The sequence below is a fragment of the Heteronotia binoei genome, chromosome 1 (assembly GCF_032191835.1).
Source record: "Heteronotia binoei isolate CCM8104 ecotype False Entrance Well chromosome 1, APGP_CSIRO_Hbin_v1, whole genome shotgun sequence".
Taxonomy (NCBI): Eukaryota; Metazoa; Chordata; class Lepidosauria; order Squamata; family Gekkonidae; genus Heteronotia; species Heteronotia binoei.
In genome coordinates, this window is record NC_083223.1 from 147,351,288 (window position 1) to 147,367,802 (window position 16,515).

The 16,515-nt window shown below is 42.7% G+C and overlaps 1 protein-coding gene across 5 annotated transcripts in view; it reads right to left on the reverse strand.

The window, feature by feature from the left end:
• PDE10A (phosphodiesterase 10A) overlaps positions 1-16,515 on the reverse strand; it is a 546,650-nt gene that overhangs the window by 203,925 nt on the left and 326,210 nt on the right. For all 5 annotated transcript variants that reach the window (XM_060242109.1, XM_060242082.1, XM_060242099.1 and 2 more), the window contains exon 2: positions 14,105-14,233. In XM_060242109.1, coding sequence (XP_060098092.1) covers positions 14,105-14,233 — 129 coding nt within the window. The remainder of the gene's footprint in view (positions 1-14,104; positions 14,234-16,515) is intronic.

The following is a 16,515-nucleotide window of genomic DNA, read 5'->3' on the forward strand; positions in this document are numbered from 1 at the left end:
AGAATCAAATCCAAGATAGCAGATCCCCTTGTTTCGTTCTTCACTTTCTAGAAAAGGAAGTTGTCAGCAAGACAAGTCAGGAATCTATTTGACTTTTCATTTTTAGCAGAGTTGGACTTCCAACAGATGTCTGGGTAATTGAAATCTCCCATGATCACTCTATCCCTTCTCTTGGAGAACTGCTGTAGAAGTATCTCATCCAAGTCCTCTGACTGACTTGGTGGTCTATAGCAGACCCCCACAATAATATCACTGTTATTTCTTATTCCTTTTATTTTTACCCAGAGACTCTCAACTGAGCTGCCATGCTCAGATTCACATATTTCCTCACAAGGAGAAAGCGAAAGAGTACTGGAAGATGATACAACAAGAAATCTCCAAAATTTTGGGTTATGACTTCAAGAAAACTGCAGAGACGTTTTTGCTTGGATTACAATTAGAAAAATTTCCAAAGGAAGACAGGACTCTAATTTGGTACTTGCTATCAGCTGCTAGGACATTGTATGCGCAGCTTTGGAAGCAAGAAAAAATATCTGAGAAATGGGACTGGATTATGAAAGTTTTATCGTGGAGTGAAATGGACAAACTAACTAGAACGCTAAGAGACTATGATTTGGAGATATTCAAAAAGGAGTGGAAGAAATTTAAAGGATATATGGAGAAAGAGTGGAATGTAAAAAGACATTGGACAATTTTTTAGCATCAATGAGGGAAAAAATATATATATATTGAATTTTGATCAGTTAGTAGTACCTTTAGTAATGAACTTGAATTTATAACTTCGGGGAAGTCAACATTGGAGGGAGGGGGGATTGAAATGCCATATGGGTTAGTACTGAAATAATTAAGAAATAATTAAGATTTGTAACCATATGCTATCAATAAATGGTTAAAACACACATATTTCCTCACAAGTATATACCTCCTTCACATATACTGCTACGCGTCTGCCATTTCTCATTTGCCTGTCCCTTTTAAATAAGTTGTACCCCTGAATCCTAATATTCCAGTTGTGAGTGTCATCCCACCCAGTTTCAGTAAGGCCTATTATGTCATAGTCTTCTTCCTTTATTAAGACTTCCAGTTCCTCCTGTTTGTTTCCCATACTCCGTGCATTAGTGTAGAGACATCAGAATCCACATTTTATGCATCCCGAGGGTTTAGTTTCTGTACAAGCCTGCAAGTTAACATTACCTAGCATATGCGCCACTCTTTGCAAATCTTTAATGTTCTTATCCCCAGTTTCTGGCATCATACGAGACTTTGAATTATTGTCTCGCTCCCTCATACAATTTAGTTTAAAGCCCTCCTTATTAGGTTAGCAAGGCTGTTACCAAACACCCTTTTTCCTACCGCCGTAAGGTTCAAACCATCTCCTGATAGAAGACCACCATCTCAAAAGTGTAAACCATGGTCCAAAAATCCGAATCTTTCCTGACGACACCATCGACGTAGCCAGTCATTTATTTGAAGTATTCTTCTTTCTCGTCCTAAGTCATGGGCTTCAACAGGAAGCACTGACAAGAACACAACCTGTGTGTCCAGCTCCTTCACCTTCTGACCCAGAGTCACATAGTCTTTTCTAATACGTTCACTTTGGTTTTCACAATAGAGTCCCCTCCAGGAACCTGATGGGATTTGTCCACCACTGGAATTCCAATAAGCTGTTGTTTGGCTACCCAGAGGGATTGAAGGAGGCTGTGGTCATACTGCTCTTTAAAAAGTCAACCTTGGATCCCTTAGATCCTTCTAATTACTGCTCAGTTTCAAATCTGTTTCTGGATACAGTGATTGAGAAAAGGCTGCAGAGCATCTTCAGAGTTTTCTGGAGGATACATCAGCCATGGACCCATTCCAGTCCAGCTTCCACCCTGGCCATGGAATGGAGACAGCAATGGTCACCCTCACAGACAAACTTAACAGGTCAGTGTTGCTGTTACTATTAGATCTGACAGCAGCATTTCATATGGTCAATCATGATCTTCTGACCCACTGCCTTGCCGACATTGGAATTCGTTAAGTAGCGTTGCAGTGGCTCTAAGGTTGAGAGCAGAGGGTGGCGTGGGAGAGAGGGTATTCCCTAGGTAACTCTTGTTGTGCCTTTAAAACCAGCACAAACCATTAGGAATTTGGGTGTGATCCTGGATGTCTCCTTAACAGTGGAGGCTCAGGTCACAAATGTTGTCAGACTGGCATTTTTTCAACTGTACCACGTCAGGCAACTGGCTCCCTATCTGTCTTTTTTCTGGACCTAGCCATGGTAATCCATGCAACAGTCACCTCCAAACTGGACTACTGTAACTCGCTCTATGTGGGCCTACCCTTGAGACTGACCCAGAAACTCCAGCTGGTACAGAATGCAACAGCACAGATCCTTACTGGGACTTACTGCAGGAGCTGCAGTGGCTCACAATGAAGTACCAGATAGGTTCAAGGTTTTGGTGTTGACCTTCAAGGCCCTTAACCATCTGGGACCCACATATCATCAGAACCACATCTGTTGGTATCCCCTCCAGAAGAGTGCTACACTTGATAGATCAGAATCTACTGATTATTCCTGGCTCAAGGGGTGTCTGGTTGTCCTCAACTAGAGCCAGGGCATTTTCCACCCTGGCTCCAACCTGGTGGAACTCTCTGCCAAATAATACCCATGCCCTGTGGGACTTGTAAGTCAGAGATGTTCCACCAGGCATTTGATTGAGGACAGTGATAGCTGCATCCTACTGGCACTCCCTCCCATCCACCCCGCCTCCCCATGATGGAGTGGCATGGCTGTAATTCTTAATGCCATGTTTTTAGGTTAGTGATTGCATTGTATTGGCTTTAAATTTGAAATTCTGAATTATGAACTACTATCTTTTACACAACCCTAAGCCCTGCTTTGGTGAAGGAGGCTGGTCAAAATGCAATGAAATAAATAAACCTTTGCAACAGGTGAATGTGGGAACAAGGCTGTTGAATGATATCCTGACAGGACACCATCATTCCTAGAAGCCTTGCCAGAGATATCATCTCCACATGAAACCAGTGTGAAATTCCCATAGCAAGGTTGGAATCTTCTCTCATCTTTCCTGTGACAGGAAAACTCTGTCCTGAGTTGTGTCTATCACAACCCCTAGGTGAAGGATGCACTGAGATTGCTCTTCTCCTTGTTGATGATGAACCCATGGTCCTGAATACATTAGATGGTTTGTTGCACATCCTTCAACCCCTGAGAGATAGACGGAGACCTGCCTGCTTCGGCAGGGGAGGGCGGGGTACAAAATTTATTATTATTATTATTAATAAATTGCCCAGATAAACTGTCCAGAGAAGGAAAAATGGCCACCCCCCTGGGACCTCAGTTGTGCTATCAGTGAAACCAGCACTTTGGTAAACACACATGGTGCCATTTTGAAGCCTAAGGAGAGACCCTGGTATTAGACGTGGAGTCTGTTGTAGGCGAGGCACAGGAACCTCCAATGTGACTTCTGAATAGAAATGTGCAAATAGGCCTCTGAAACATCTACTGACACCAGAAAATCTCCTTCTTGTATTGATGACACTACGGACATTAAAGTTTCCATTCAGGAGATGTGGTCAGATGTTTAGCCATTTGAGGTCTAGAACAGCTCTCATGTCCCTGTTCTTCTTTGTGACTATAAAAAGACTGGATATCCCCCTGAGGTCTTAAGGCCTCCAGCACAGGCTCTATCGCACTGTATCAAAGAGGTGTTGGGTGGCGTTGAAAAGAAGGTGTTTTCCGTGGGTAGCTGTAGGAATCTGCTGGGCAGAATAGAACAGAGTTCTAAGTAGCCATTTTTCACAGTATCTAATAGCCACTTGTTGACTACAGTAGCTTCCCACTGAATTGTGAAAGTTTGAAGCTGGCCTCCTGTCCATTGATTCTGAATCCCTATGATTCTGAATCCCTATGAGGTGTTCTTCGGGGGGCCTTTTGGATTCTGTCCTGGTAAAGGAAGTATTGCCACCTGATTGGTATGCCATCTCCCTTTGGAAGGTCTAGACACTCAAAATCCTGAAGTATGTTCAGAGTCACAAAAGGAAGAGAAATGATTCTTGGGTTTGTTACCTATCTTACAGGAAGGTAGCACTTATTGTCTTTATCCTCTACAAGTCCATATCCTCCTCAAAAAGCTGAATGCCTTTAAATGGTTCACTAGCCACTTCTGCCTGAGCAGAGGGATCCTCTTCCCAGCTACAAAGTCAGGTATTTCTTCTGGTGGTGATACTGGATGCTATGGCCCTAGCTGATAGTTGAATGGAATCTAATAAAGCATCTGCTGATAAAGCTGCTGGTAGCATAGTCTTCTTTAAGTTGTCCTTTAATTCCTAAGGGACATCACTATCTGCAGCTGAAAGGTCTGAAGCCCAAGGCTAAATAGGCCTAGGAATCACAGAATCATAGGAAAAAGGGAGTTTGAGGAGGACGTCCTAAGAGATGTTGAGAAGGCCTCAAAGTTCTTTCACAGTGACTGTTCTATCCTTCTATCACAAACTTACTGCAGAGAAAAGATAATTATGCATAGTCGTGACTATAGGCTCTTCCTCACTGGGTAACTACCCCTCCTCCATATGTGAGGAAGAATCAGAGCATTCAGAGTCCTGTTCCACTTCCCACAAAAGCAGGCTTGGTTCTCTGTCTGACTCAGTATAGTGGTCCAGTCTCCCTTTGGGTAGAGAGGGAGAATGAGAGGTCCTATCCATCTTCCTCCTACCTAATGCACTGCTAGAGGGAGAGCAATGACTATATCTATGGTGAGAACTAGAGGAGTCCCTATGGCTCTTAGGAATGGCTTGCAAGATGGCCTCTCTGATCTCCCTCTGCATTTCTCCTTTGATCCAAGCTAGGAGATTTCCTTGAGCACTGCCCCCAGGAAAATCCAAAATGATAGCCCCTGCCAGGCCAGACACTGGCTGGGATCCATGAGGAGAGGCTTGCTGAGGAGAGGAGGGGAGCTTGATGCTAGGGAAAAGCACTATCTTGGGTCAAGCACTATCTTGGGTCCCATGCTCCTTAACTTGTTCATAAATGATTTAGAGTTGGGAGTGAGCAGTGAAGTGGCCAAGTTTGCGGATGACACTAAATTGTTCAGGGTGGTGAGAACCAAAGAGGATTGTGAGGAACTCCAAAGGGACCTGTTGAGGCTGGGTGAGTGGGCGTCAACGTGGCAGATGCAGTTCAGTGTGGCCAAGTGCAAAGTAATGCACATTGGGGCCAAGAATCCCAACTACAAATACAAGTTGATGGGGTGTGAACTGGCAGATTCTGACCAAGAGAAAGATCTTGGGGTCGTGGTAGATAACTCACTGAAAATGTCAAGACAGTGTGCGTTTGCAATAAAAAAGGCCAACGCCATGCTGGGAATTATTAGGAAGGAAATTGAAAACAAATCAGCCAGTATCATAATGCCCCTGTATAAATCGATGGTGCAGTCTCATTTGGAGTACTGTGTGCAGTTCTGGTTGCCGCACCTCAAAAAGGATATTATAGCATTGGAGAAAGTCCAGAAAAGGGCAACTAGAATGATTAAAGGGCTGGAACACTTTCCCTATGAATAAAGGTTGAAACGCTTGGGACTCTTTAGCTTGGAGAAACGTCGACTGCGGGGTGACATGATAGAGGTTTACAAGATAATGCATGGGTTGGAGAAAGCAGAGAAAGAGGTACTTTTCTCCCTTTCTCACAATACAAGAACTCGTGGGCATTCAATGAAATTGCTGAGCAGACAGGTTAAAACGGATAAAAGGAAGTACTTCTTCACCCAAAGGGTGATTAACATGTGGAATTCACTGCCACAGGAGGTGGTGGCGGCCACAAGCATGGCCACCTTCAAGAGGGGTTTAGAAAAAAATATGGACCAGAGGTCCATCAGTGGCTATTAGCCACAGTGTGTGTGTGTGTGTATATATATATACACACGCACACACACACACACACACACATATATATATATATATATATATATATATATATATATATATATATATATATATATATATATATATATATATATATATAAATAAATAAAATTTTTGGACACTGTATGACACAGAGTGTTCGACTGGATGGGCCATTGGCCTGATCCAACATGGCTTCTCTTATGTTCTTATAGGCTCTTCCTCATTGGATAACTCCTCTTCCTCCTTATGGTGACCCACGCCACCATTTCCTGTCCTGTGTGTGTATATTGCAAAGGAGGTCTTTGGAAGCTTTAAATAGGGCCTCTCTTACTGAGTCTCAGACATCCTGATGGACGAACGGCCAGAAGCCCAGCTTGAAGAGTTCAGCTGATCTAGAGATGTTTCAGCCTGTGTGGAGGGTCCAGTGCACTCAGTGGCTGCTGACACTTCTGCAGTAAGCGACTGGGGAATCTCCTGGACCGAAACCTGGAGACACCATGGCCATGGAGGTCCTGTGGAGCCTGGAGGAGGATCCTCACTGCTGTGAATGACTCCTTGTCCTTTCTGCAGGTGACTGAGCCACAGCACTGGGGGGAGGGAAGAAGCCTTTCCTGTCCCCTAAAAGATCTCTGCTAGAGAAGCCTCTCCAGAAATGCAGTATAGAACCAGCCCAAAATGAAGACTTGAGTTGGTAGGCTTAGGGGGGGAAAGAATATAAAATAATAGCAATAGTCCAGGTGTCAAGGAAACATGAGGTCAAGCCCCTTGGGTTCCCAGGATAGGTGCGCACAAGAACCAGAATGTTGTTATAAAATAATATTAATTATATTCAAAAATATAAGAAAAGGAAAATAATTCCTGCCAACACATTACTCAAGATCATACAGAACAAAAAACAATAAAACTTGCTCCAACTACCTAACACAATAAAGAGCTGTGTCAGGTGGCATCAAACTTAATATTGTTAAGGCCTCAAATAGCGTTGTCTATGTTTCTAGCAATTGCAAAACATAGACTCAGCCCATAGTTCATGAGAATCTCAGCTAGTTAGGTGGTGCTTCTTGGACCACAGTTCAAATTATAATTATTGGCCAGTTCAGTTAAGGCAATCAGGACAGGTCTCTCTAAGAATCCCCTAGATGATTACATCATCTCTCCAAGCTTCCCCCCTCTCATCCCAGGTACATTAACTAGTTTCCCTCTTTGGCTTTGAAGATGATTAAAAAACCTGTAGACCAAAAAACCCAATTAGCAACACCTGCAGGTCAGTACAAACCCACCAGTATTCACATTAATCCTTGAGAAGATGTTGTGGAAGGTACTTTGCTTCACATCAGCAATCGCAGCGCAGCAAATAACTTCCTTCTGCCTTGAGGCACAGCCAAAAAAACTGGAGAACAAGGGAAAAGCTCCCCCACTACAGGAATTGCAAAAAAAAAAAGTGGTGACCCTGTCTGCCAATAAGGAGGAGCTTCCCCCAAATGCTGGAGAAAATAGTAATGCCACACCAACTACATTCTGACCTCACAAGTTTCAATTAATTCAATATGTGGATATATGCAGATTGTTGCATTGGTCATGTATTGTACATGCTTCTTTCTTCCTCCTCCTTTATAATGCCAGCACAATTAAGGATTTCTGGTCTGAAATAAAGTGACATTTGCTGTGACACATGGGAAACTAAAGTTTCCTCTCCACAAACTAGAATTCTATACCTCAATTAAATCCTCATTTGTGGGGAGCGAACAAACTCCAGTTCACCCAAGCAACTACATTGGTATGTTACTGGGGGTAACCAGAAAAAAGCCCACAGGAAAAAAGCTCACAGAAAAACCCCATGGTCACAAATGCTCATAAGAAAAATGTCCACATGGAAAAATACCCACACGGAAATAAGCCCACATGGGAAAAAGCCCACACGGAAAAGGCTCATACAGGAAAAAAAAACCCACATAGAAAAAAGCCCCACAAGGAAAGATGCCCACATGGAAAAATACAATTTAAAACACCACAGATGTTTATAATTATGGATAACCATTCACCTCCATTTATGAGAATGAACAGGTATTACCTATATTTTATGTTGTTATTTTAGGATTAAAATATGTCAATATTCACAGGCAACAATTTGTGCTGTGATTTTATCAAGTATAATTAAATAATAATTTTGCTAAGTTATTTGTATATTTGATGGACAGCAGAGGGACCTGGCTTGCCAATGGCTGGCATTTGGGAGTAGGCGAGGTAGGCAGTGGCCTGGGGTGCCACCTCACCTACAGGGCACCACAAGGCATCCCCTCCCTCCACAATGCCGATCTCAGCTTCCCGGGTCACAGACTCGGGAAGCTGAGAGTGGCTAGATGGCACGTTGACAAGGCTCTCCTCTGAACCCGGCTTCCCTTGCAAGGGAAGCTGGGCTTGGAGGAGAATGCGCCCTGCCCAGCTGCTCTCGCCTTGAAAGCCAAGCTCAGAGGAGAAGAGTGCACCCGGCCCTGCCCAGCTGCTCTTGCCTTCAGGCAAGAGCAGCCAAGCTGAGTGCCTTCTCCTCAAAGTTCGGCTTCCCTAGCAAGGGAAGTTGAGCTTGGAAGAGGCGAACACACCCAGCCCCACCCACTGTTGCCTTCAAGGTGAGAGCAGCCAGGTGGGATGCATTCTCCTCTGGGCCTGGCTTTCCTTAGCTCAGAGAATAACGCCTCTGAGTGTGCTCTCAGAGGCGCTCCAAAACTGCCCTAAGAAGGGCAGTCATGGATTGCTTCTGAGAGCATGGACACAGCTCACCCGGAGCCCTGCCTGCCCTGCCACCATACCTGTCCTCCCCGCAGGTGGGGGTGCAGCAGTGGGGCGGGGGGGGGGCATGGAGGCAGATGTCACCCTGTGGTGCCTGATGCCCTAGTGCCAGACCTGGGCTTGCCACAAACTAACACCTGCTAATGCACAGGCAGGTAACCTAGAGGTGAAAAAGGAAATATGAAGTACTATATGACATGGTTGCCACTTCTGTGCGGCAATATGAGTGGGTGGAAGATAAACTTAATTAAGGGAACTGGCTAATTTGCAATGAAAAATTATATCTGAGTTATTATTGTTGCTATTGTTTTTCTGAAATAATTGTTGCTTTTACTATTAGGGTTAGGTACCTTGTTATGGTTTTAATCTATAATAATAAAATAAGTAAATAATATCAATTATTTTAAAAAATCAAGCCATATAATTGTTCAAAAGCTGTGAATACTAGACAGTACTTTAGAAATTACTTCACACCAACATTTAAAAAGTTGACAAATTGTAAATTAATAAAGTATTTAATTTTATTTTAAAATATTTCTATATAGAGTTTAATTTCTGTTATTATTGTTTTTCCTTAATAAAGTTCATTGATAATAAAATGGTTGCTTTTATTTCCTGTATTTTTCCTTCCAAACCTTTACACTCAAGAGCATTAAAGGCCTCTTAATACAGGCCACTTTTGTATTATTTAATTATACTTGATGAAATCACAACACAAATTCTTGCATGTGGATATGACATATTTTAATCCTAAAATAACAACATAAAATATAGGTAATACCTGTTCATTCTCATAATTGGAGCTGAATGGTTATCCACAATTATAAATATCTATGGCGCTTTAAATTGTATTTTTCCATGTGGGTTTTTTTCAGTGTGGGCTTTTTTCTGTATGGGCTTTTTTCCATGTGGGCTTTTTCCTGTGAACATTTATGACAGTGGGTTTTTTCTGTGAGCATTTTTCCTGTGGGCCTTTTTCATGGAACTGTTACAGGGAACTAGAGTTTGCTGCAAGTCAGGAACGCCTTATCATGCTTAGTGTAAGGATGCAGAGTTGCCAATTCCAGATTGGAAAATTCCTGGAGATTTGGAAGTATTGGGGAGGGCAGAATTTGGGGAGGGGATGTAAATCCACAGAGTCCACGCTCCAAAATTGCTGTTTTCTCCAGAGGAATTGATTGCTGTAATCTGGAGATCAGCCATGACAGAGTTGTAGTAGAAGCGCCCACTGGGTAACTCTGGTCAGACCAGTCTCAGTTGCAGTTCTAAGGAAGACACTCACACAGACAGCCGGTTCAACAAACTGTATTGGGTTCAGGCAGATATCAGAGTCAAGAAGCAGTCCAATAGTCATACACTTACATCCAATAGAGCCAGGCAGAAGTACAGATACAAAGTCCAAACGAATAGTCAATATACAGTCCACAGTCATCAATTCCAATATCCATCCAACAGTATGCCACGCTATATCCGTCCTTTCCTATCCCACACTCAACAGGTAGCACTGCTCTTAAAGAGGCAGTGGTCCGCCCTCTCTTAAAAAAACCATCAGCAGACCCGGCCGTATTGGCGAACTATCGGCCGGTGTCAAACCTTCCCTTTTTGGGTAAGGTTATAGAGCGGGCAGTGGCAATTCAGCTACAGGGGTTCCTGGAGGACACTTCCGCACTGGATCAATTCCAGTCCAGCTTTCGGCCAGGTCACGGGACAGAGACGGTTCTGGTCGCCCTCATAGATGACCTCATGTGACATCTGGATCAGGGCGGCTCAGCGGTGCTGTTGTTATTAGATCTGTCAGCCGCGTTCGATACGGTTGACCATCAGCTACTGACTAGCCGCCTTGCCGATGCGGGGATTCAGGGATCTGCCTCACAGTGGCTGACCTCTTTTCTCCAAGATCGGGGACAAAGGGTGGTGATCGGGGAGGAAGTATCCCAGAGGCACTCTCTTAGTTGTGGGGTGCCACAGGGAGCGGTTCTATCCCCGATGCTATTTAATATCTATATGCGCCCCCTTGCCCAGATTGTCAGGAGGTATGGACTGGGTTGTCATCAATATGCGGATGACACCCAGCTTTATCTATTGATGGGCGGCCAGTCCGACTGTACCCCGGAAAATCTAGACCTGGCTCTACAAGCCGTGGCATCTTGGCTCAGGCTGAGTCGACTGAAACTGAATCCGACAAAGACGGAGGTTCTCTACCTGAGTCGGGGTGGTCCAAGGGGAGAGATCCATCTGCCGACTCTTGACGGGGTGCCATTAACACCGGTCCCTAAGGCCAGGAGTTTAGGCGTGCTCCTTGAGTCCTCCCTTACAATGGAGGCCCAGGTAGCAGCCACTGTTAGATCTGCCTTTTTTCATCTTCGGCGGGCACGGCAGCTGGCTCCTTTTCTGGAGCACAACGATTTAGCGATGGTAATCCATGCTACGGTCACCTCAAGAATAGATTACTGTAATGCTCTCTACATGGGGCTACCCTTGGTGCAAACCCGGAGACTACAGCTAGTGCAGAATGCTGCGGCACGGCTGTTGATGAGGCTGCCACGATGGGAGCACATTCAGCCAGTGCTGAAAGAGCTGCACTGGCTACCTGTTGTGTTCCGAGTTCGCTTCAAGGTGTTGGTATTGACCTTTAAAGCCCTTTATGGTCAGGGACCTGCATATCTACGGGACCGCCTTTCTCCGCATATCCCCCAGAGAGCACTGCGTTCAGGGGCAAAAAACCTACTCTCGGTCCCCGGACCAAAAGAAGCCAGGCTATGCGTGACAAGATCTAGGGCTTTTTCGGTGGCAGCACCAGAGCTCTGGAATGCTCTTCCAGAAGCCATACGGGCCCTGCGGGATCTGTCTGCGTTCCGCAGGGCCTGTAAGACCGAGTTGTTCAAGCAGGCCTTCGAGGCTTGACGAAGATGGCTGCCACCGGACATCACACAGAACGCCGGTGATCACTGTTTGGAATTCTAATGCCGCTATAATGTAGGGATTCAGCACTTTAAAATGGTTTTAATAATTTTTAACTGTAATATGTTTTTTAAACTGAAAATGTTAAATTATGGTTTTATATATTGTACTGGTTTAATTGTGTAGATACTGTGAGCCACCCTGAGTCCGCTTGCGGAGAGGGCGAGATATAAATCAAATGTAATAAATAAATAAATAAATAAATAAATAAATAAATAAATAAATAAATAAATAAATAATAAATAAATAAATACTGCATTTCAAGTCGCCTTAGCCAATCCCATTCCAAATTGGTTAATGGCTTACACCTGATGACACTATAGCACCTGTACTCAAGGATGACACAATCTTTTGGCAGTTCCAATTCACCTTAAAGTAATAGGACACTGACAAGCCAGTCAGAGTAGTCAATACTGATCTTGACAGAACACTGTCCTTACTCTGTATAAGGCAGAGTTTATGTGTTTAGAAATGTAACTAAAGAAAAGCAATATCTGATACTAATATAGTATTAATGGGTGCAATAAAGGCAACTAAATAACAACTGATGGAGAATATTAATATCCTATGTCACCATTTCATTTCCCAAAGCAGTGTAATGCAACACAACATCAAGAAGTTACTGACTAATCACACTGCATCATCATGTTCTGTACAATTCTCCTGAACTCCGTTTGTTTATCTAGATCATACATCTATATATTTTAAAAAACCTAAAAGGTATGTTTCCAGCTCCTAACTATTCCAAACCTAGCTGTACTACTGTTCATTTCAGAGCTGTAGTCAAATACCTAAATTTGAAAATAAATGTGCATTGCTGGGTTAAATTCTAATGCTATTTGTGTTCTATATTAACACAACATTCTATATGAACTGTTATAATGGCCTGTAACCTCTAAAATTGCTATAATAAAATCACTGAAGTGAGCTCAACTGTAGATATACTGTGCATACACTAATGGGAAAGGGTCTGGTTCGCTATATGTGAGACAAATACTCGTTTCTCACTACCTGTGCTGCACACTTGCACTGCCTGCACCAGACTGAAAAATCAACTATTGAATGCTGTATTTCAATAGACCACAAGCATTACTGAAACCCCTCTTATGACATAGAATCTGTACTATTGTACAGAACAAAAGAATATAGCAAAAGTAAGGCAGTGATCAAGCAATTTAATTACTTTCAGGGGCTCAGATCTCAATGTTAGCAGATCTCAGACCACCCAAATCGATACTTATAGAGAAGACAATATAATCATGGCAAGTCAGAAAGCTTTCTTTACCACCATCACCAACACCCCATATGCTTCCAAATGGGCTCTATAGCACACTTTGTATAATTAAGTCTTCTAGCAATGAAATCAGATATGATTTCAGGGTAATTCTAAACATTACACACAGACTCAAAAGGCAACTGCAGCTAATCATGGCTTCCTGGCAAGGGCACTTGTATGTTATATGTGTTTCAATCTGTTGTTCCACACTTTGTTTTTAGAACTACATCTAAGAATATGTAAAGCAGATTACAGGACTCAAGTAGAGATGGGCACAAACCAGGAAAATAGTGGTTTGTGGTTCATTTGATTGCACAAACCAAATGAACTGTGAACCAACCAACAGCCCAGCAGAGCCCACAAAAAAGCTGATCCTGCAGTGAGAAGTCTCCCCATGAGCTCAGTTGGGGCTCAGAGAAAAGGCAGCTTGAACTGCCTTTCCTTGCCTTCCCCTGGCACCCACAGGCATGTGCTGCCTGGGAAAGCCAAGGATAGGCACAAACCCTCCCCAAACCTTCCATGGAAGCATGTTTCATGAACTGGTGGTTCACAAAAAACGAACCGACCCAATTTGTGCATGAACTGCAGCTCATGTTTCGGGTTTCCTCTTGGCTTGTGTTTATTTAGGCTTCCTGACAAGCTAGTAGTCACATCTGGTGGTATCAGCTGAAATTATTATACTTTTGTTCCAGTTTTAGACTTACGGACATTCACTCATAAAGTAAGTCTTGTACAGTTAAAAGACAGTGAAACATCCACAGTGGTCTCCAGGCAAAATAAAGTTGCATGAACAGTAATAACGTGAATGTAAATTTAGGTGACTAATTTTTATTTTCATATTGCAAAGCTATTTAATATGTTGAAATGTGTGAGGATCATAACAGTTAAAATTCTATTTTATATTACGGAAGATATAATAACTATCATTCTGAGGTCTATTATGGACGTACAAGTACTGTTGAATAATACTGTTGCCATTAAAGGCAAATCAAACCAGAGGCAAGGAGGCCTATGAGATCATTCACATGAAAGTTTTCAGGATCATGTGTCCTTCCACCCTTTAGCATCTCAACCTATGAATATGCAGGAATGAGAGTGTAGCAAAATGCTATTCTAAAGTCATCCTATCACTAAGTGATGTCTCTTCAGAGCTTCCAAAATGAACAAAGATCCTACCTTCCTTTGCGTTGTATTTCCTTTGCAGCCATTTTTCTACTGTCTCAGCACTAACACTTTCTGATACAAATTCATCCAGTACCTGCGGGTGAAGAGAAAGATAGGCCTTCACTTTTTCATCTGTCAGACCTACAAAAAAGAAAACAATAATGTTTACTGCTGTTTTTATACAAATTTCAAGGAAATGATTAAAAAATATTAGGAGTAAAGCCTATTATACCAGCTATTTCAGACAGAGTAGTGATACTACAATAGCGGTTTAATCTGGAATTGCCATGGTTTGTGCGCAGTTTTTGCCAGCAATCCCGGTGTCACTTAGGTCAACCCCTTTTGCATTCTGGTTTTTTCCGTATTGTCTGTCAAGCTTGATCTGCGGTATTTCAATCATAAAATTCAACTGCAGCAGCATTAGGATGTCCTGTGTGGATAGTCAAAGTGCTATTTCAGCTTCCCAAGATGACTGGCCTTTTGAATTTTCTCTATTTCTTCTCCTTTCAGCTTAATTAATTCCCTTTCATAGCTGAATGGTTCTCTCAAACATTCAAGGATTATTGTTATCCTATTGTAATAGGGTTGCCAGGCCCTCTCCAGGGACAGGGGATTCCTGCACTCCAGCCCCCCCCCCCAAACACAGTCAGCTGGTCGACTTACCAGCAAGAAAACTAGCCCTAGGCCTGTGTATCCAGAAATACAGCAATGTCACTTCTGGCATGGACCAGAAGTAATATCACGTCAACAGCAACACAGGGATGCTTTGGTATTTAGGCAAAAATTATATGGTAAAGAAGATTTCTACCAGAGGCTTTCATCCCAATATTAGAGCATCCCCATGTTGCCAATGACATGATGACATCAGTTTCAGTGTGCAAATGACACTGCTGAGTTGCTGGCAACAGGGGCCTCGATCTAATTTTCCTGCTGGAAAGTCCCAACCCACCACCTCACCAGCTGCCAGGTAGCTTGTATTATGATCATGAAAGTAGTTGGCTAACAAGTTTTTTAAAATGCCCCTACATCTCCAAGACAAAAGAAAATAAAAGCCATTTATTCAGGAGTGCTATAAAATAACAGGCTATCTTGGAGAGAACAGGAAGCTATTAATGAGGCTGTAAATAAACACACAAAAGGAAAATTATAGGACACTTATAAGAGAGGCTTCCTTAAAGCAGACATAGTAGGAACTTGCCTGTGGGGCCGACTTTATGGGGAATGTAGATACAATGCTTCCCACCTCCTTCTCTTTGCCAAGTGGCTTCCCCCCAAGATGTCAAAATGTATACAGATATATTTTGACCCATCCTAGGATGCAGAGGGACTGAAAACCATTTGTTGATATATGTTTGAATATGGCATATGTGAGGCTGATAAGAATTCAAAACACAAAACTGTTTTATGCTACTTCCATGGGAAAATGTTCAAATCAGAGTGTCACAGAGGCTTCAGTTTTACACTTGGCAGGTAAAAAGGCAATAGGAATGAGGGAAACGTTATAACTATAGCTGTTTTGTTCTATAACTATGGTGTTTTGTTCTAAAAACAGGTGTTTGTGACTGTTGAAAGAGATCACTTTGCTGTCACTAAGATAAAAAGGCACAAGCTTAGTTGATATAAAACTGCTGAAGTCTGTTGAGGCAGCAATATACACACAGGTTCCAATTTTCCATCTTTAACACCTTCTTTCCCAGGTACTATTTCCTTGAGGGAAGGACTACCATTTCAATTTCCTTTTCCCTGTTTCAGGATCCTCCCAGATTCTTTTCTCTCCTCTCTACTCTCCCCCACCTTCCTTCCTGACACTCTCAGCTGAATTCACTCAGGTAAAAGAGTAGTATTCTTTCTGCACCCCATCAATCAGTGTTTTCAGAAGGATATAATGTATCTGTAGTTAGCTGTTCATCACAGTAGACTAAATGCTGTGCAGAACCACTATATCAGATTAGCTCAGTGCAGAAAAACAATGCAGAAAGTGACAATGTAAGAACCAGATTTAAAATTTATGGTCACTAATTTGAAACACGACAAATAGGTGGTATAATGGGAATGGTATATTGATATGTATAAGATATTGCATGAAGGACTACTCAAGGACTGCTGCAGAAGAAATCCACAAGCAGGAAGTCAAAGGTAAATAAAGTGGTGCTGTACCTGAAATGAAAAGTACATGATACAGGGAAACCAATGGGACTCTACACAGAGGGCACAGTGTGTGACAGGCCTTGAAAGTGGGCTTAAGCTACATAGATGAGAAGTAATGAGAACAAAAGAGGAATTTCAAACAAAACAACAAAGTAATCAGCATTAGATTCTGCAGAGGAAAGCAACGGCAAACCACCTTCACTTCTCACTTGAGCTGAAAGTCCCTTGCTGGGGTCGCCAAAAGTTGGTTGCAACTTCATGACACATAATGTAAT